General features: G+C 37.9%; 1 protein-coding gene across 2 annotated transcripts; it reads right to left on the bottom strand.

Moving 5' to 3' along the window:
* Positions 1–5,138: 5,138 nt before the first annotated feature.
* On the bottom strand, positions 5,139–16,196 carry ISL2 (ISL LIM homeobox 2). 2 transcript variants are annotated; one of them, XM_072147685.1, is made up of 6 exons: positions 16,029–16,196; positions 14,610–14,799; positions 11,077–11,267; positions 8,618–8,898; positions 7,353–7,533; positions 5,139–5,693 (listed from the first exon to the last, which is right to left on the bottom strand). In XM_072147685.1, the coding sequence occupies exons 1-6, from the start codon at positions 16,084–16,086 to the stop codon at positions 5,647–5,649; spliced, it is 948 nt and encodes a 315-aa protein (XP_072003786.1). In that variant the 5' UTR covers positions 16,087–16,196; the 3' UTR covers positions 5,139–5,646. The 2 variants fall into 2 exon arrangements, with proteins under 2 accessions (XP_072003786.1, XP_072003785.1); XM_072147684.1 differs by having other exon boundaries at positions 7,366–7,533; positions 16,029–16,194.
* Between the last annotated feature and the right edge of the window lie 4,854 nt (positions 16,197–21,050).

Below are 21,050 nucleotides of genomic sequence, written 5' to 3'. Positions count from 1 at the left end.
CAAAAATGTTGTCCCGTTCCAAAATGACTGAAACCCTCCAGTGGCAGGTTGTCCAGATGAAGGCCAAAGGGGTGTCCCTATCAGCTACAACAAGAGAATTTGGTCGTTCTAAGTCAGTGATTTCTAGAATATTGCATCTTTACAGCATTACAAATTTATTAGGGCTGGTCGCCCTAGAGAGACCAATGCAAGAGAGGACAGGATAGTGCGAAGTATCTCCAGCGGTAATTGCTCGTCAGTTCTGGACTTAACAGGTTAAGGATTTGTCTTGTCAAACAGAGTCACAAAGTTTGAAGAGCATTTGGGTTGAAAGTCCACTCTGCAGTGACCAAACCTCTCATTAGCAGAGAGAATGAAAAAGCTGGACTCACCTTTGTGAGGAGCATGTTGTGTGGACAGATGAGACGTCCACAGTTCATTTTAGTTATGATAGCAAGTTTAATTTATTAGGGTGTGATGGGAAACATTATAATCGTCGACAAACTAAGGAAAGACTGAACAGTGTGTGATAAAGCTCACGGCCTCTTGATGTATCTATCGTGGCGGATACACTGGCAAGCTCTGCCTTGTGTTAAATTACAGTAACCGCCTGTAATACTGAAAGGCTATGGATAGTGAGGCCAGTGTGCCCAGCGCTGGCCTACTCTGCCACCATTTGCACCCATTCCACACCCACATGGAGTGGAGCATTAATGAATCTCCCCCAAACCGTGTAAAGAAGTAAGTGAAGGGTGTTGGAGAAAGTGTCATGGTTTCAGGAATGATTTCTGAAGCAGGAGTTGGTCCTCTCATACAGCTAGTATATATCAGAACCCTCAGCAACATTGATTGTGTTCATCACTCAATCAGCCAACAGTCTTAATTTCTATGCCAAAGCCGTGAGAAATGCCCCCTGTCACATAGCTAAAGGGATACAACAGAAAACACTGAAACAATTAGATATCCAGCATCCAGAATCCTGATCTAAATCCAATAGAAAACCTCTGGAAAATCCTTGATGACAAAGTTGTCGCCAAGAAGCCCAACACAGTCATAGAACTGTGGAAAGAGGCTGGTGGAAGATTGGGCCATAATCCCACCAGTGACACCAGAGACGTTCAAAGCAAAGGCCTGTGCACTGCCTACTGAGCAGTGACTGCTGTAACCTTCATAAAATGCTATAGTCATTGCTGTTCTCTAATTATGATCATTATGGTTTTGCAAAATAAAGGTTTTATGCTGATATATTTTGGTAATGTTGTAAAACACTCTTCTAGTGGCATGATGCACCCCCCTCAAAAATCCATCAAATGTCAATTAATGGAGATTATAATATTTCTGAAAAAACAGGTGATCATACATTATTCTCTCGTTTTGATCTCCAGTTTATATCAGAAAGTACTGAATCACAAGAGATTCAAACCAGAGGACATTAAAAGGATGTTTCACCACTTTCACCTACCTCAACTCTCTGCATATTTTAACCCCTTTAATCACTGACGCTTGTTTTCAGCCTAATGACCAGACTCGATTTTTAGACACGTCACGATAATTGGTTATAACTTCAGAACACTTTAACATATCCAGGTGATTTTGACAATGTTTTCTCATGACACGTTGTACTTGTACATGTTAGTTGTAAAGTTATATTATAGTTGTATATTTAAGTTATAAGTTTTATGTTTCGTTAAGTGATGAGTTTTGCGTTTTTTTCTGATAAAAAATGAAAATTTGCCAAAAGAAAAAAATAAATTCTTCTTTTTCAAAGTTTGAAATGACTAACCCAAAAGATTGATAACTAACATTTATGGAATGTCTGCTTTTTGATAACACATAACCTCTCATTTTTCTAGGATGTTATGAGGCGCAGAACTTTAGTTGTGATTTTTCTCATTTTCATGAAAATCGACAAAACTCACGTTTTGAGGGACAACTCAGCTTTCAAGTGACTTTGAAAGACCTAACTAATCGTAATACCCCATACATTACCCCACTATAGAAACTACACACCTCTACTTATGTAAAACAACTTATATTAAGTCTATTAACCCTTGAAGTGTTTCACATGGGTTACAAATGGACCTGCAATTTAGAAACTTTTGAATTTTTGGGAAAATACATTAATTTAAGCCAAAAATGACACTTTTACAATGAACTAAATGATGAAATGCTCTGCAAATATTGATGCCCAATTTCTCCCGAGTGTAACCATACCCCATATTCATGTCATACCCCAGATTTATATCCATATTCATACCCTATATTCCTTACTGTGGTAAACTGCTGTATGGGCGCACGGCAGGGAATAGAGTGAAAGCAGCTCCATTCACAGCAGATTTGTATTGTCACATTGTACAAGCTATAAAATTAAAAATTTTTTGGTAATGCGAACATATGAGGGCTTATTATTTGCGGGGTGAGATACACTGTATAGATAATTCATTTTAGGGATCTATAGCTCATTCATTAGATTTTATTATTTATTATTTTATTATTTTAACTATTTCAAGGGGGACACAAACAAAATCATACATATTTTGGATTTTTAGCACTTTTTTTTCACCGCTCGCCATACCATAAAAAAAATGTTCTCTTTATTCTCTGGTTCCCTACGATCAGTGGTGATACCTAATTTATATAGTTTTTCTTATCTTTGCTCAATTTTACTGAGCAATACCAATATTGGGAAAATCAAATTTTTTCTCAAATAGACAACTTTTCAGAGACATAACTTTTGTATTTTTCTGTTAACAGATCTGGTTGAGGACTTCTTTTTAGAACATATTTTGTGAGGGTATTTGATGAAAAAATATATATCATGGGAAGTTTTTGATGTTTTTTACGTCGTTCACCGTACGGGTTCAATATTGATGTAGATTTGTTGTACAGATTAATACGGACAAGGTGATACCATATATGTACGTGTTTTTGGGCTTTATATACTTTATTTGGATTTTCTATGTAACTGTGGAGATTAGGGGACTTTTATTTTTTTAATTATTATTATAAAATTATTTTTATTATATATATTTTTTTTTTACATTTTTAAATTTTTCCAGCCTTGGGCTTCAAGAAGCGTTCATCCAATTGCTTGATCAAGCCTTTACACTGCATTACACATGTATTGTAGTTTACAATGTAAGTAGCTGAGCATGCTCAGTTAGTTACAGCCAGATCCTGCCAGGAGGCACAACTGGGGGTGAAGAAGAGCCAGCAATATGGGGGCACACGCCGAACCGAGGGGCTGCAGCAAGAAGGATCGGATCCCCGGTAAGCTCAGATGGGTGGTTCTAGTCTGTCTGCTTAATCTGCTTTCTACTGCCCCGATTGGTGGTCCTGGATTAGAGCAGGCAGCTTGGCTCCAACCATCTGACAGTAGGGATCCAAAAATAATTGATTACTCAGGAACGATTAATTGGGTTCTGAGATTGGTGAGGTCCATTATGAACCATCAATAAATACACAAGGGAGTGGAATGGAAAGGCAAATCTACTCTTATGATAATGAGTATTTCATAAGCAAAAACAAAGCAAGAATATGTACGTTTAGCTGTAGATGGTAACAGAGAACAGAGATTTGTATAGATATCACATAATGTAGTTTATATAACAAAACAGCACCAACCAGTCATACGTACACTTTTACATTCTAGGTGGGAGTCATATGGTCAATGCATAAAAATAAGATTTGGATTTTAAAGGAAATCCACCACATGGACCCAGTGCTTCCAAACCAAGCACACACACACTCTGGTGTGTGCCTCCTGAAACAGAATCCATCCTTCTTTTAGCTTCTAGAAGCTTAGTGTTTGAGAAAACAGTCTTTTAAAATTATTCAGATGAGCTGTAGGGGCTCCTGTCTGCATCAAAGAAACCCCTTCTGACTCTGCTAATTATTCATATCTCCATTTGGCTCTCTGGCTGGGAAGGAAGGGGACAGGTAGAAATGCTAAATGGAAGTGTGATAAATTAGCAGACAATGGAGCCAGAAGGGGTTTCTGTAATGTAGGCAGGAACTCCTGAATCTTATTTGCATAATTTTAAAAGACAGTTTTCTCAAAAACTACCGTAATCCTATTTCAGGAGCCAACCCCCAGCATGTAAGTATGCTTGATTCAGAAGAACATGTGGTAGATTTTCTTTTAAGAAATTCACCGGTGCTTCATTTCATCACTAGATGTCCATTTCTTTGAGCTGAGATCTGCTAGTAACAATATAATGGCAAGTGAAATAAAATACAATACAACTTACGGCTTATTCACGCATACGTTTTTTTTTTCTCAGTATGCTGTTATTTTTCACAGTTAGCATACTGATATTTTATGATGTATTTTTTTGCGTGTCAGTTTTTTCAATGGATTCATGATCTGTCCTATTTTTCCATGTTTTTACATCACGGACGATAATAGAAGTTTAAGGGTTTCACAAAAAAAATGACATGTCATCAGCTTTTTTCCTCATGTAGCTGGAGAGCTAGGCGTTATGACTCTTAATAATGTTAAAAGAAATCTACCACCAGGATCAAGGGTTGTAAACCAATCACACTGACTGGATCCACTCTTGTTTTAGCTTCTTATGCCCTTATTTTTAAGCAAGAAAAGTTTTTTTTTAAACATATGAAAATGAGCCTGAGGGGCTCCAGGCTCCACTAACACCTATAGAGTCTGGAGCCCCTCAGGCTCATTTGCATAATTTAAAAACCCTTTTTTTTAAATACCAGGACATAAGAAGAGGGGGCACACACCAGTATGTCAGTGTGATTGGTGTACAATCCTACATCTAGGTCGTAGACGTCCTTTAAACCGTCAGGTTTTTTTAACGTAAGGAAAAAGAAACAATCTATGACATACAGTCATGGAAAACAAAGCTATGTGATAAATTGTGCCCTATTTTCTTGACAGATAAAACTTTTATGTGTGTAACTGGTGCTTAATCGATAAGACTTAGAGGACTAGTGAGATGAAGGTGACTATTATGTAGTCTCGAGGCTCAATGTCAGAAAATGTGTCAAGTGTTTGTAAATCATCAGAACCTTCACAACTATCTTCATAAGATATCACAGGAATGATTGTTATTGTGATATTTCAATATTTTGTTCATATGAAGCCAATCCTCTCCTATCTGGAGGCAGTTTTGTGTTATTATACGAGACGCCAGAGCTTCAGAGTATTTTTTATTAACATTTCATAACTGCGTTTTGACAATAAATATTAATAACTTACTTTTGTTCGATAATAAAGTCCTCGATCCACAAGATAAATTAGCAAGTTCACCAAATGTCTCAACATTTGATATGTATAAATATTTCTGAGTCCCATGAGTTTTAGGTAAGAAGACAGTCTCAGCCAGTTGAACACTGCAAGGTAGATGGATACTCCTCTGAGATGAATCAGGGCGAGACCAGTTCAAAAAAGAACCATAAATTCCTGTTTTCTTCCCAAATCCTAATAAAAAGTTGGAAATGTGCATTTTCCAAACTGATGCACAGCCCTGAAGATATGAAGGAGGTCCCTGCAGTTTGAGTGCTTGGGGTTTGTTCTCTGGAGTGTCAAGGGGTATCATGCAGGGTCCATGCTGCTCAGTCCCAGTGTGATGATCTCACGTTTCCACAGGGCTGGGGACCATGCTGTTGGGGGTGTCAGGAAGCTGAGAGGACAAGGAGGTGACATCACTCCCTGAAGAGTTGCCCAGAGAACCTGATTCTGAAAACGATACCTAGAACATAGTACAAAAAGAGATTACTATTCAAATAAGTGAAGACAGTAAAAGGATTTATGCCTTATTCACACATCAGTGAATTGAGGACAGTTGATTTCCATTTGTAGGCTAAAACTTTAGATTTTTTTCATAGAAAATCTGAAAACCTTATCTTTGTCAACAAAATATACATTACTAAGTATATGCTGGTACTGACATATATTCAGGGTTACATGTTATGGGATCCCACATGTAATCACCATGGCAAAAAAACACCTTGTTTAAAGAAATATTTATTATATTCTTAATTTCATTCTGGAATCTTTATCTCCAGATGGGCAGAGGTCAGTGCACAGGTGTCTCCTAGCCTCCGATTATGTCACCAGGTAACCTGAAGTACAATACATACCACTAGGCATGCTGGACAGACATCTGCATTAGGACAGAGACACACATGGAGTTTTTTTCCACTGTGGATTTTGCTACGAATACTACACACATGCACACACACACAATATATATATGACATACTAATACTGCACACACACAATACATATGAAACACATCCAACACATATTATACACTAACATTACACTCAGGTGCTTCCATAAAGTCACTACTTGTGGAGGCAGAAGTCTTCATAATAGATTTAAAGACTCCAGGACATCAGTGAAGAGTCTGGACATCATGATTTCCAGGAAGCAGCAGGAAGTAGCTAGAAGAGCTGGCACAGGAAGCACAAGCTTCCACATATTTTGCTGAGGGATCCTGGCAGAGATGTGAGCCCCTCATCCCTCCTCACTGCCTCGACTTCAGAGGGAGAGGCACAACTGAGCTTGTGCTTGTGTTCAAAGGTGAGCAAAAGTCCCTGATCGCCCTTACTTCATAACTTCAACCAGAAGTAAACTTCGAGTTCAATATAAAAAGCATATTCCCCGTGAGCTCTCTTCTTTCTCTAGCCGCCCTGGATACATGTTCTTATATTGAACTGTGAGAACTGTGGGCCCTGCTCTTCTTAGCAGAGGGTGCGACCTTGATTGTTACACCCCTATTGTTAACCATGTTCTAGTTTGGGCTCAAAAATCTACAGCAAAACCTACACCATAAGCAACAACCAAAACTCCATGGATTAGATGCACCATGCCTTGGATGCTAGTTTCCTGGTATGAAAGGCATGAAAAAGTAGCTATTTCTTTGGTAAAACATTGAGATTGAGACTCTTGAGCCATTTTGGCCAACATGCAATACTTTTTAAAGAAAAAGTGGGCGCAGTTGAGTAGAGAACAAGATGGGGAGTGATGTAAGCTTATAGGTAAGGTTATAGCGGAAATCTACTCCAAACTTAAAACATCAGCCCCAATGTCTTCAGCCTTAAGCAGACATGTGCTGACACGGCTTATGAAGCTTATCAATAAACTATCCATTCTAGTACATATCTAGTTGGAACTCCATTCTTTACTTTGTCAGTCTTAGTAATAGTCTTAATTAGATGAGACAGGAACTGACAAGTAGCATATCCTGCAGAATGCATATTGCTCCAAAAAATTGTAAATGTCAGACATGAAGGATGGAACAATGTCATGTAAAAATCTTCACTTATGTGACTTCTGCAGTCCACTAGACACATTAATCACATTGATCCCTCTTTGTGAGTACATATCTTCCTGGAATACATACAGGCTTTTCTTACCAGCTGTTGAAATGCAGGCTGCTCTAAGTCGCTCTGCAATGCAAAGTCACTGAGTGCTTTCCATGGAGGTTGATAGGTCTGTACTTCTACTGCAGTGCCCTGTACTGCACTGTCATGGCGTATGGGACTTCCTGCTACAAGTGGTGTGCCTGTTAATCCTTGAAGGCTCTGTGTTAATGATTAATTAGAAAAGTTACAAAAAAATACATGAAAAAATATGAAAACAATTTTTAAGAGAAAACTTAATACACAGCGCATCAACAAATGTTTTTAAAAGTTACACATAATAATAATTAATAATAATTCTTTATTTATATAAAGCTTAGGCAGCGCTGAATAAAGCCTGCCAAATTGGTCCATAAATAAATATGAGATGTTCCATCATTGTTCTGACTGGATAACTCACAATACTACTTTATTATTATTTATTTTACACTTTGCCCTGTAACTGGGGCTGCTGGCAAGTATTTCTTAACCAATACAGTTGTTCTCCAAGTGTAAACATTATCATTTCTATGCTACAACATTTTCATACACCATGCATGTTGATTATAATTTCTACCATATTCTTTGCAAGTATATTACCATTTACAAATATTACAGCGTCTTTTCTTTTAACTACTTTTGAGTTTAAGGTTTTGCTTTGTTTTTCCTCACTGACAATATGCACAGAATTTGCGCTTCACTATTCAGAGCTCTGGTGCATGTGTCATGCTTATATTTAAAGTATTTTGGGCACTTTTTTTTACTGCACTTATATAGTTGCTTAGTTAATGCTGTTAAAAAGACAAGTTTAACCAAGGAATTTATTAGTGAGGAAGGGATGAGGATTGGTGTAATAAAGAGTTCTTAGAAATGTTAGGGTATTTACTAAAACGAAACTTTTAGAAGAATAGGCCAGCCCTCTCTTCACAAAATGCAGCAATAACAAGCGCACATTATAAGTGTGATAATTTAGTTCTCAATTGCACTGTTGTTGCCAAAACTAAATTGTGCGTGACTGATCCCTTCATGTATTAGGATTTACTATTTAATGAACCAGAAGACAGCATTTCATTGTATACACATGTGCAGAATCAAACCAGAGAATCTTTTTTCTAATGATTTATAATGCATTTTGCATATAACTGTCTATTTAGGCAGCTATAAGCATCTTAGGAAAATGAAGGTAGCTTTAAGAACTAAGAATGGATTACATGGCCCTTGCCACTCTATTACTATTATTACCAATATATTCAAGAAGGTCACTTACAGTTTTGTCACTGAGTTGCTGTTGTTGTTGCAGTTGTTTCATGAGAATGGATTTCTTCTTGTCTTTACAGCGCTTATTCTGAAACCAGACACGGATCACCCTGGGGCTGAGACCAGTCATCTCAACAAGCTGCTCCTTCATCAAGGCATCTGGTCGTGGATTGGCCGCATAGCACGTTCGTAGAGTGTGTAGCTGCTTCTCATTCAGAACTGTCCGTACTCTTGTGGTCTTCTCTGACTGCTTGTGTATATGGGACCTAAGTGATGATGATCTGCCAGTGTCTGGAGTGTCACAAAGATAAAGAGATACAGTGAAAATACCATACTGATATAATTATAATAAATAATATTACAAATATGAAATAATATACTGTTATAACTTAATAATATAAGGATAATAAGAGGAAATACAAATGTTTCCAGAGAAAAGTCTATTTGCATGGGTGTTCGCTGATTAAAATACTGAGGAGGGCAAATAATGTGCCTGTTAAATGTCTGTAACCCATGTACCACCATCACATAGTATCCAACCAATATAGAAATGCATATAATCATCAGACACTGGGGCACATTTACTAAGAATGTGAGAAACTGTGCTAAAAGTGCTCTGCCAGTGAATAATACCGGGTGCGACAGATTAATTAGGAATGTGCACCAGAAATCATGAATCTGGCACTTCCCTGCACTGGCCTGACAGAGTTCACCAACTTTGTTATGGTGCACCTTTAACATAAGACATGCAACAGACTGCATGATAAATCAGGCGCATGTTCTGACTGAGCACTGGAACGCCCCCTAATATGTGTCGCATGGAGGCTAGCACATCTGCGCCACAAAAGGGTTGCGTGTGATACAATAGTGGCACGCTCACTTCTTAAATACCTGTGCAAGCAGTTTACACCTAAAAGTGCAAAGTCCATCAGAAAACTGGCACAAGGCCCTTTGTAAATGTGCCCCGCTGTTATTTACCACATAATCATAGATAGAAAATGTCCCTTGGGACAATGCTGAAACATGTGAATTCCCATTAGCAAAGGTTTTTCCAAATCCATGACATTACTCTTCTAGAGAAATAATCAAGTAAAGTGGTACACATACATTAAACACTGTACAATATTGGCATGAACAGTTGCTACACAATATATAAATGTAATGTATAAAACATAAACAATGGCTGATTATAGAAATATGAAGAATCTGGTAGATTCATTCAACAACACAGAGAGAATCCCCATGTCAGGGCCTTCCCCTCAGGCACAACATTAGGCACAAAATACTGTAATAGTTGTGCCTATAATGTTTCTCTAACCCATGTAACTTTTACCAACATCCCTTTAATTGACCTTATAACCATTCTAACCCTCAAACCCAAGCTAAAGGTTTCATTGGGCTCAGGAGTGTCACATTTATGAGTATATTTCCTGGGTTGTGCTGTGAAAAAGGTTAGCACTAAATACTGTAAATCTCTAGTCATAAACATCTTTTGGACCAACAACTGCCTCCTACCATATTCAGATGGAGCAGCTCGGCCAGGAGACCACCAGGTTATTGTTAAAAGCATTTCCTGAAAATGTCCAAAAGTTTTAAAATCACAAAAATGTTCTTTATAGGTTATTTTCTATAGGTGATCCCTACAAAGAACATCTAGGATACTATAGGTGCTATCATCTAATAGTAAGTGAATATTCATTTCGGGTTGTACTAACCTCTTGCCTGTTATAAGGTTCAATACACATTGGACTATAAAACTTTGTAAATTAATTGAAAGCTGGAGGTAACACTAACACATGTTGTCTGCACAATTTTCCATCCCAATCACATGTACATACAGATATTCTAAAAAAAAAGTATTTTTATCTCATCATTTTTAAAATCACCAAATCTAGAAAGAACATGAGAATCAGGTAGTATTGTTTTATATAGAAGGGAATGATTTAGTAGTCAGAGAAGCTACAGATAAACACATGGTACAGAGGATCATTACCTCCATTGTCATGTGATAAATGTCAGCTGCCTAGTACAACCCATCTAACAGTACAAGTGTAAAGCACAAATACTGGAGAATGTCTGAAAAGACATAGTTTATACTTTACATGTAATGTATAAAGGCAATAGGTCAAATATAACACATAAGGAAGCATAACTCTAACTCTAATATTGAGATTTCCTCTCCCATCACCATAATGGCAGTCGGCCGATCAGCTGATCCTTCAGGAATGTTTCCAGCAGCAGCCACTGCTGGTGAAATGTGGTATTACAGAACAGCCATTCACCTGTCGTCGGCTCGATCACCCCACTCACGGTGGCCCTATCCTGTACTGCCATATGCCCTAACAGGTCAACTTCATAAAACAAGCCCTTTAAGATGTCCCCTTAGACCCATAATATTATATAAAATAATAAAAGGAGAGGTGCTGGCTGTGACCTGGGATCACATAGGTGCCAGTGAGATATTCATACCTGGAATGTTATGGTCTGCCCCACACAATAGCTCCTGGTCTCTAAGGCTGATTTCTTCTCCTGGAAGGAGTCGTCGGCTACAGATGGAACATCGGAAGCAGTCGGTGTGATAGACCCGTTCTCCGACCCTCATAACTAGCTCTGAGCGAGGCAATGTGCCCTGGCATCTGGGGCACCGAGTACTAAACAACCTGGCCACAAACAACAACAAAACATCATGTGTGTCTGCTGTGTACAGAGAAATTCAAGATCATGATAGATATCTATTTCTTATGATCAGAACAAATGTTCAAAAACAACTAAATATCGGATATTAAATATTTATCGGATATTTATTTTTATCATTAGACATACAGCGTAATAGGGTGACAGTAACCAATGGCATCTGAGAATAACTCCGAAATTGCTCTGGTAAATAGTAATATATATATATCAGGATTATTATATACTTTATAATCGCGGTAAACCTTCCACATCTGATTGCATGGAAGCTATTATTTTATTCGTTAATTTACGCAATATTATATATATAATGAAAAGTTAACATATCTATCAAATGTTAATTACTTTATCAATTTATTTTAATTTGGGTTTTTTTGTTTGTTTTGTTTATGACCTAATGTTTATTTTTTTCATTTGTTTTCTTTGATTACTTTTTGTTTTTCTGTTTATACAAAAAAGCAACATCACTAAATGTAACCAGTACTTTAATCCAGCAAAGCTCAGCAGCACATAAAGAGTGCCTGCAGACTCAAGAGATACATTGCGTTCTGTCTTCAGTTACCGCCTCCTGAAAAATCAATGCGATTAATCTGCATATCAGCTTCATGCAGTCAGAAATACATCACATAAATAAGGCCTTATTTACATCACAACAATACTATACATATATACATGTATATGTGTGTGTAATTATATATGTATATATATATATATATATATATATATATATATATATATATATATACACACACAAAGATTGGGCCAGAGATCAGTCAGTAATATAAGAAGGGGAAAGGCATTAGAATATAATCGTAAAGAAGAGGACATTAAAATAATTTGGAAGATTTCAATGGTTTGCAATGTGAATGAGAATGCATTATGTCTTTATGCATTATGTCATAACGCATAATGCATCGCTAATTTTTGGTCTATGACATGTATTTGCAATGTGTGTGCTGTAACTAGAATTGTTTCTGATTCTGATCCATCAATAACCAACCTCTATTATGGTCCTACAAAAGTTTAATCCTAACATGATAGCACTGATGACAATCTCTATTCCATGCAGCTCATATCAAATTACATTTAATTCTAACATTCCTTTCTTCAGGGGAATGTTATACGTTGTATCTTTAGATAGAATATTTTGTAATCAATAAACTGCTAGTAAAATAGTATTAATAGGTTATAATCCAGATCCCCCGAAAGAGTTAATGATCTCCTAACCTTCTTGTAAACTTCATGTACATTTATTATAATTTTCCCAGAAAGGACAAACCACTATTACTGAAAGAATTTGGATTTTTGCCATATTATTTTTTATTCCGCCTTTATGATGTAAATTATTCCTTAAACCAAGGAATCATATTATTAGTAACAACGTTAACAATTATTTGTATATTCTATATCTCTCTGAATAAGCCCTCAGGGAATATTAGGCCTTTAGTTATTACTGAAGTAATACAATGTTTCTCATTATGGATATGAGCTGTCGAACAATATGTTCTAATGTATCACCAGCTTGTAATATAAGTGTTATATAATTACCGTATGTATATATGTATACACACAAACATAATGGATATGTGAAAAAAGCCTTTGCCCCATATAATAAATACACAAAGCTTCCACTGTTCCAAGGTTAATATACCCTGGTATATTCATGCCCTAAAGAGCAAGGAAGTTGTCAATCGAGATAGTTTTACTAATAATATCTGTTTAATGATTCCTATGATGTCTCCAGACATAGAATAGAAAATCACAGAAAAAATACACACCCTGCCAAATAACCTCATATTGCTAAAATTAGCACTTTTTAATCTATTTTTCCCTTTTTCATAATTTATTACGATTCCCTATTATTATATTTTGCTTTATTGTGAGCGTATAATATTCCATTTAATATCATATTTTCCTAACAACTTCCAGTGTGTTTCCCCCCTTTTATTGATATGCTGTGAAAATAGCAATTTCGTGCAGTTTTCGTTTCTGAAATCTCATTTGTAGCTATTTTTATAACCAGCTGAAAACGATCTGTTGCGATGTGGTCACCATATACATCAATCTCATGTTAAAAATAATGGAGACAAATATATGCAATAAAATGATACAATATAACGCCTAATAAACCCTCTTTCTCTCTACACTTATATATAAAAAATAGTACATATATATATATATATATATATATATATATATATATATATAATATATATGAATAAGATAATAAGTGGTGATAATAATATTAAATATTACTTTTCATGCATTATTTTCTTAATTTCCCGACTGTATATTATATATCTTTGTTGTCGCCAGTAACCACTATATTTTTAACAGAAATTACTACTCGCTGGAAAATGTACAGAATATATACAGGGAATCAACAATCTAAAGACAAGGAATAGAGAGGCTGAAGGAAAATGGTGTATCTGATTCTGGTTGCTGTATGACAGGGGAAGCCTGCTGTCAGTGTGATGTGAGTGATATATTACAGGTATCTTCAGTGTATATAATGTTACAGTCACCCGTGTGGGGTTACAAGCAGATCCTGCCTCTGCGGCCAGTGCTGAAGTATTGTCAGTCACCATAAATTATTCCAGTCACTGGTTTTACGTTTGGATAGAAATATCTGCGCAGTAAATACAGGGAAATATGACTGATCCATACAACAGGAGCTAAATCACAGAAATATTACACCCTGGTGCACAAACAGCACTTTATACCAAGAAACACATCATCCAAACAAGTAACATTTATCGGTCTAATATTTGCCAACCTCTATTTTTATAGAATCTTTATTTATCTTAATATTACACTTATTTATGTATCAATATATTATTATTTCTGCATCAAAATATATTATAAAATATATAATAATATATTATGTATGTAGTAATATTAATATTTTTTTTTGTATATTTTGTCTATTATATTGTCTATATCTATAATATCTATCTATCTATGTCGTAATAATCTTCCTTTTTTGCATTATCTATCTATCTATCTATCTATCTATCTATCTATCTATCTATCTATCTATCTATCTATCTATCTATCTATCTATCTATCCTCTCCGCACGTGAAACGTGTATATGTCTGTACTATTATTTCTACATAATTCTTTCTTAAGGCTCCTACAAGAAGTAAGTAAACAGCCGGGAGTCCCTTTCATCCAGGAATGATAGAATGCTCCATGGATTCCAGCCGGTAGGAGCAGACAGGTGGCTGCATTATACACTCCATAGACAGCAGGAGCTGAACTCCTAGGGAGATGGCCGGGGATGACACACACACAGATGATGGCCACTTACCTAATGTAGTCCCGCTTGCAGTAGGTCTTGCCGTCCCGCACGAAGCAGGTGCAGTTCTCGTCCAGGTACTGGCTGCACTCGGCACACTTGAGGCAGGCGGCGTGCCACTCCAGGTCTGGGGACACCCGCAGGATGTACTGGTCCAAGATGTGACTTCCGCAGCCCACACACACCGCCAGGCCCGGCTTCTCTGCGGGAGAGGACAGCTATCAGTCACCTGCAGTGGAGCAGACACCTCCACCCGGCCACAGCAGTCACCTGCACCTGGGCACAGCAGCCACCTACACCTGGGCACAGCAGCCACCTACACCTGGGCACAGCAGCCACCTACAATTCCTGGGTACAGCATCCACCTACAATTCCTGGGTACAGCATCCACCTACAATTCCTGGGTACAGCATCCACCTACAATTCCTGGGTACAGCATCCACCTACACCTGGGCACAGCAGCCATCTACACCTAGGCACAGCAGCCACCTACACCTGGGCACAGCAGCCATCTACACCTGGGCACAGCAGCCATCTACACCTGGGCAGAGCAGCCACCTACACCTGGGCACAACAGCCAGCTACACCTGGGCACAGCAGCCACCTACACCTGTGCAAAGCAGCCATCTACACCTAGGCACAGCAGCCATCTACACCTGGGCACAGCAGCCACCTACACCTGGGCACAGCAGCCATCTACACCTGGGCACAGCAGCCACCTACACCTGGGCACATCAGCCATCTACAGCTGGGAACAACAGCCAGCTACATCTGGCAAGGGGCACAGCAGTCACCTATAATATCTGATCACAGGACAAATAACCTGGGCATAGCAGCCACCTACACCTGGCAAAGGGCACAGCAGCCACCTACAATATCTGAGCAGAGGACACAAAACCTGGGCACAGCAGCCACCTACAGTACCTGGGCATAGTACCCACCTATTATACCTGGGCACATTATCCATCAGCCTCATATACCTTGGCATAGGTCACAGCAGCCACCTATACCTGGACACATGACACAGCAGCCACCTATACCTTACAAGAGAAAACTACAGCCACCTGTTCTTGGGAACAGCAGCCACCTATACCTGGACACATGACATGCACCTCCAAAATCATAACTACACAATATCCATCACACTACTATAAAACTTTCTGGCCCAGCACTACTACCAGCACATCCACTGTACTAGCCCCAATCCATCAAACACCTATTCATTCTATAGATTATCTATTATGATAAATGATATCTAACTAGATGTATTTTATCTGAATGTCATCTATGCCAATGGTGTAACATTATAAGTCACGGATCTATCTGTAGACAGGGACACTACTCATGATGCTGATGGTGATGTGACTGGGGACCACTTCTCCCTGTGAGTTGCTGACTAGAGTAAAGTTAGTGAGGGGCAGCAGAACTTACTCTTGGGCTGATCCCCCATGGCAGCCAGGAGCGGGTAGGGCAGGATGAGATCCACCATACAGCTGCAGGGTCGTGCTGAGGAGGAGGAGGAGGATGCTGGAGGCAGCAGGACAGAGCTGCACGATCCTGCTCCCAGCTGCCAGCACTGGAGACTGGAGAGTCCCCCGCATGACGTCACGGAGCGCGGCCCCGGCTCTGGGATGACTCTGGCAGAGGCGGGAAGTGGGGAGAGGCTGTGAGGGGATTGGGCGGGAGCGGGGAAGTACAGTCCTGCCGAATCTGTGGGGATACAATGAGTCTTCTTCATTGTGATAACTTTATATCTCTGCTGCATCTACCCATCAGTCGTGCAGTATAGAGTGTCCTGTACAAGTACCTGCTGCTGCACTGCTGCCATACACGTGCCCTGGGCTACCAGGAGGATGCATGGGATGTATAGCTGGACGTGCCTATGTATACATAGACCGTATATAGGTATACATACAGGTATTGCTGCATTACTGGACTCCATGAACCAGCACAGCTTAGACCACTCACTGACATATAAACAAGTCATATAGGTCTCTCCCTCCATATATGTATATAATATACTGTATATAGAGTGATTTACAGATTCAGTGGCGGGATACTGTCACCAGGCCGCCCTGTGGTTGTATCATGCAATCCAATAAACTAAGTGATAATTATGACACACTGGACCTAAGATGTGCTGCTAGAGATAACACACTTAAACCTTCTTCTGCTGCTACTTACAGTATATCTATATGTCTCTCTATCTCTTGGCTGGATACCCCCACGAGTCTGTCCATCCATTCATATACAAGAGATCTATCTATTTTCTTATATCCCTATCGATACAATTTACTAACAATGTATCTACAGGCGGTCCCCTACTTAAGAACATCCGACTTACAGACGACCCCTAGTTACAAACGGACCTCCGGATGTTGGTAATTTACTGTACTTTAGTCCTAGGCTACAATAATCAGCTATAACAGTTATTAAATGTGTCTGTAGTTAAGATTTAATGTTAATCCTAGTTGTTACGACAATCCAACATTTTTAAAATCCAATTGTCGCAGAGACCAAAAACTATTTGGCTGGAGTTACAATTATAAAATTTACAGTTCCGACTGACATACAAATTCTTAAGAAACTTAAGAACAAACCTACAGACCCAATCTTGTACTGTCTGTATTTGTGCAACAAAAAGCCAGCCAAAAAGGGCTTAGCACACACAAAAATCTTTGTAAAAAAAGCACTCATCAAGCACTATCTATCTTTTACATATTTATCTATTTAGCTGTGTGTATCTCATATTTATCTATATTAATATCACATCTATCTATACATCTTTCTGTCATAATAATCTTTCTTTTTTATAGTCTATATAGCTTATATCTATCATCTATAAATCAGTTCATCATTGGCAACATATTCACATCTACATTGTAAGCTCCTTTAGTATCCTATATACCAGAGTTTGTCAGCAGAGGAACATGACAGGCATATTATAAGTTGGTGTTATATAATCATAAACAAGCAGATTTATTTGCATTTTTTTGCACAACAAGGGAACAAGGGGAGATGGCAAAATTGTCACCTGAAGTCTGAAATGTAACCAGCTGAAAACAAGCAATAGGCTTAGGACATGTTTCCTACTTTTCATCTTCAGAGGTGAATGCTAATACTAGGTATGAGTAAAACTCATGACATTACATTATGACACAAATGCCACTTCAATAATTATGTAATTTAATAAAATGATTTGTTGTTTAAATAAACAAAGGCCTAAAAAGAGTCATTTTTATCAGACCATATGGTTTTATGGTGTATAAAACACTGGGGGATATAATAATGCCACTTATTTCTTCCCCATTGCAGAACATACACCAGCATAGCATAGCATAGCTGGTTGGACCAGTACGGCTGGGCTCACCATTTATCAGTGGTTTTTGGCCAATTATTCTCTGTTTGTGCCAGGCACAGCTGAAAATGGTGTAGTGCACTCTTTATGTATGTACATTCACATTCAGATAATCATAGTAAATTAGGCTGGAAAAAAAGTCCAACCCATAAAACAGTACCTATTAATGCAGAATCTATCTATCCCATAGAACATCTTGGGATCAGTTCCGACTTGGGATCAGCTCTGGCATTATTATTCCATGAAACCCAGAGTTACAGAGTATCTTACTGCCTGTGCCATTCACTTCTATGGGAGTTACAAAAATAGCATAGTTTAATTCTCTGTTTACGTAAAATCGAGTCCGCAAATGACAGCGTCTCTGACTATGAATGAGGAGAATCAACATTAGTGCTTTATTTTACAGATATGTTCATCTATCATATATTGATGGCATATTCTATGGATATTTATGAATCCTGTAATGCAGAGCCGTTGAACCTATTTATACTGTATCTACAAAATTTTTGTTTTGTATCTTTATTACTGCCACCAAGAATTGTATCTCCAGATCCCTGTTCACATTACAGTTGCCCACACTAGAGGGTTAATAAGTGACACATGCAGAAGTTGCATTAAGCAACTTACATGCGATTTCCTCCACCCTTGGATACAAAACTGCATGGCAACTTCTTTCTGCCATAACACAACTCTGCAGAATTTGCTGCCCTGGTGTTTTTGGCTCCTTGAATCACATCCTCAAAATCCATCCTAAAAAAATCCACAATCCCTTATAGTGCCCCCTGAATAACAACTACGTCCTACATTTTGCTCCTATATAATATATACCCCTCATACCACAACTGACCACCCTGTATAAATGACAATACATATTACTCCACCTGAATTAATGATAAAAATACATACCGTTTATACCAAATTAATAAGTATTTATGCAGATTCCCCAACTTAATAAGAACAAACAATAACTCCCCAGAGCCCAATTATTTTGAATGCATTATTTTATACATATCACACTGCCCCAAAAGTACTTATATTATAGACAGTATCTGACACTACCCCCAGTTAGTTATATTATCATACCATGTGAAAAAAAAATATAATTTGATTATATATCCCCCAATTAATATTTATAAAAATCCTCTCAATAAATTATAGTTTACAGTGCCCTTAATTATATATATTGCTCCTTAATAATGAAAATGACGAAATGATGAAATATTTTTATATTAATATTTTTATATCTAGTGCCATAATTAATTAATTAATGAGGTATAATATTAAAGTGCATTCTATATATATATATATATATATAGAGAGAGAGAGAGAGAGAGAGAGAGAGAGAGAGAGAGAGAGAGAGAGAGAGAGAGAGAGGGAGTTTTATGTAGAGGAGTTATTTTAAATATTATTTCTATAATAAATTGTAACCCCCCTTAAAATTAGATATATTAACCAGATTTATACCATACACTTTGTCACTAACCATGAAAGATGCAAGCTTAAGCCTAATAAGGTGTTCAGGACTAAGGCCTCTTTCACACTTGTGTTGCAGATCAAGTCCGAGTCAATGACATTTTTCATCGGAGTTCAATCAGTTTTCAGTCAGAGTTTGTTCAGTTTTTTACATGTTTTTTTGTGTTTTCAATGCACTTTCAATGCGTTTTTCATGAGCAGATAATGCACATGAAAAGGACTCAGGACTGAGCTCTATCTTTTCTATGGCAATTGATCAGTGAAAAACACAGTGTACTTGCATTGGACTTGCAAGTGTCTCAGAGTGAAATGCGTTTTTGATGCATTTCCATAGACTTGTATGGTGTGTTTTTCATGGACGTGGCTTGCAAAAGTACAGCATGTTGAGATTCAAATGCACGTTAAAAAAATGTGTGTGAAAAATAAAGCAAGTCTGAAAAAACCCATTGATTTCAATGGGTCAGAGTGCAATGCGAGTTCTATGCCTCAAAAGCATGCGCAGAAAACCCTGGTTAAAAAATGTAGGAAAAAGGGGCCTTAGATGGCAGGACCTATGCTGGCAGCTTCCCTGGTACATTGCACTTCTGGTAAACTGATAGGTGGTCATTCATATTAAAGTGGAAGATCTTTAGCTTTTGTGCTGGTGTATGTGCTAGGCTAAACCTACAGGCACAATGTGAACACATTTTTAGGAATTTGTCCTGGAAAAAGGACAGTAAAAGCTTAATGAATAGGATATTCAGTTCCAATACTAGGTGTAAAGTTAATTCTGAGAAGTTGAAAGATAATGCGAAGTCACTGCCTTCTGACCTATCCTCTTAATCTGACTATATTTTGGAATGTTCATACCATAATAATAATAAGTCTTTACATAGTGCCATCATATTCTACAGCACTTTACAGATCATGGGGTACATCTTATATATAATATCTGCACTGTCGTGTTTAGAATCATCAAATTTTGCACAGCCGCTCCTTGTGACTTTTGTCACAGGTCATTAATAGAAGTTCTGAGGTTTGATTGGCTTCTCTAAGCAATGAGTATAAGACGGCTTATGTGTGAGGTAGTATTTGAAGTAATATGTGAGGCAATATGAGCTTAAATGATTGATAGATAGATTTAGCTATAGATACAGCTTATGTGTGAGAAGGAGCGTAAGTTATGGGGACCGCTGTGTCTTCTATGGGGCCTTACCTCTCCTTGTAACACCCTTGTGTGTGAGGTTGTATGATAGATAATAAGTCCAATGAAGAGGCAGCACTCCAAATTGTGATAAAAAAGAAGGGTCGGTCTTTTATTCCATAGCAACGTTTTGGTGACAAAGAAAAGGTGTTTTTTGGTTAGTATACATGGGATAAGCTATGATAATTTTGTAACATATGCATTCCAGTCATGATATTTAATACATGACCTCTGGCATATTTCACATTACATCCTGCTAGTTATCATTTATCTTACAGCTCCCTCCTACCCTGAAGATGTAAAGGAGGGGAGCCATCTGCTGGTCATAATGGGGTATGAGAAGCTATTATGTAAAATTATGTGACCACACAAAACCCACTTTCCTGCTGCCTTTGGCAGCCCGTTTCACGCTCTTCTAATACTTGGATTTATCAATCGA

The sequence above is a fragment of the Engystomops pustulosus genome, chromosome 4 (assembly GCF_040894005.1).
Source record: "Engystomops pustulosus chromosome 4, aEngPut4.maternal, whole genome shotgun sequence".
Taxonomy (NCBI): domain Eukaryota; kingdom Metazoa; phylum Chordata; class Amphibia; order Anura; family Leptodactylidae; genus Engystomops; species Engystomops pustulosus.
This window is presented reverse-complemented; position numbering and strand designations above follow the sequence as displayed.

Coding starts and splice junctions, on each gene's coding strand:
- ISL2 (XM_072147684.1), bottom strand. CDS start 16,086: ATGGTGGATCTCATCCTGCCCTACCCGCTCCTGGCTGCCATGGGGGAT. Junction 11,268..14,609: donor TGCAAGCGGGACTACATTAG/GTAAGTGGCCAT, acceptor GTTTGTGGCCAG/GTTGTTTAGTACTCGGTGCC. Junction 5,694..7,365: donor AGCCTGCATTTCAACAGCTG/GTAAGAAAAGCC, acceptor ACTATGTTCTAG/GTATCGTTTTCAGAATCAGG.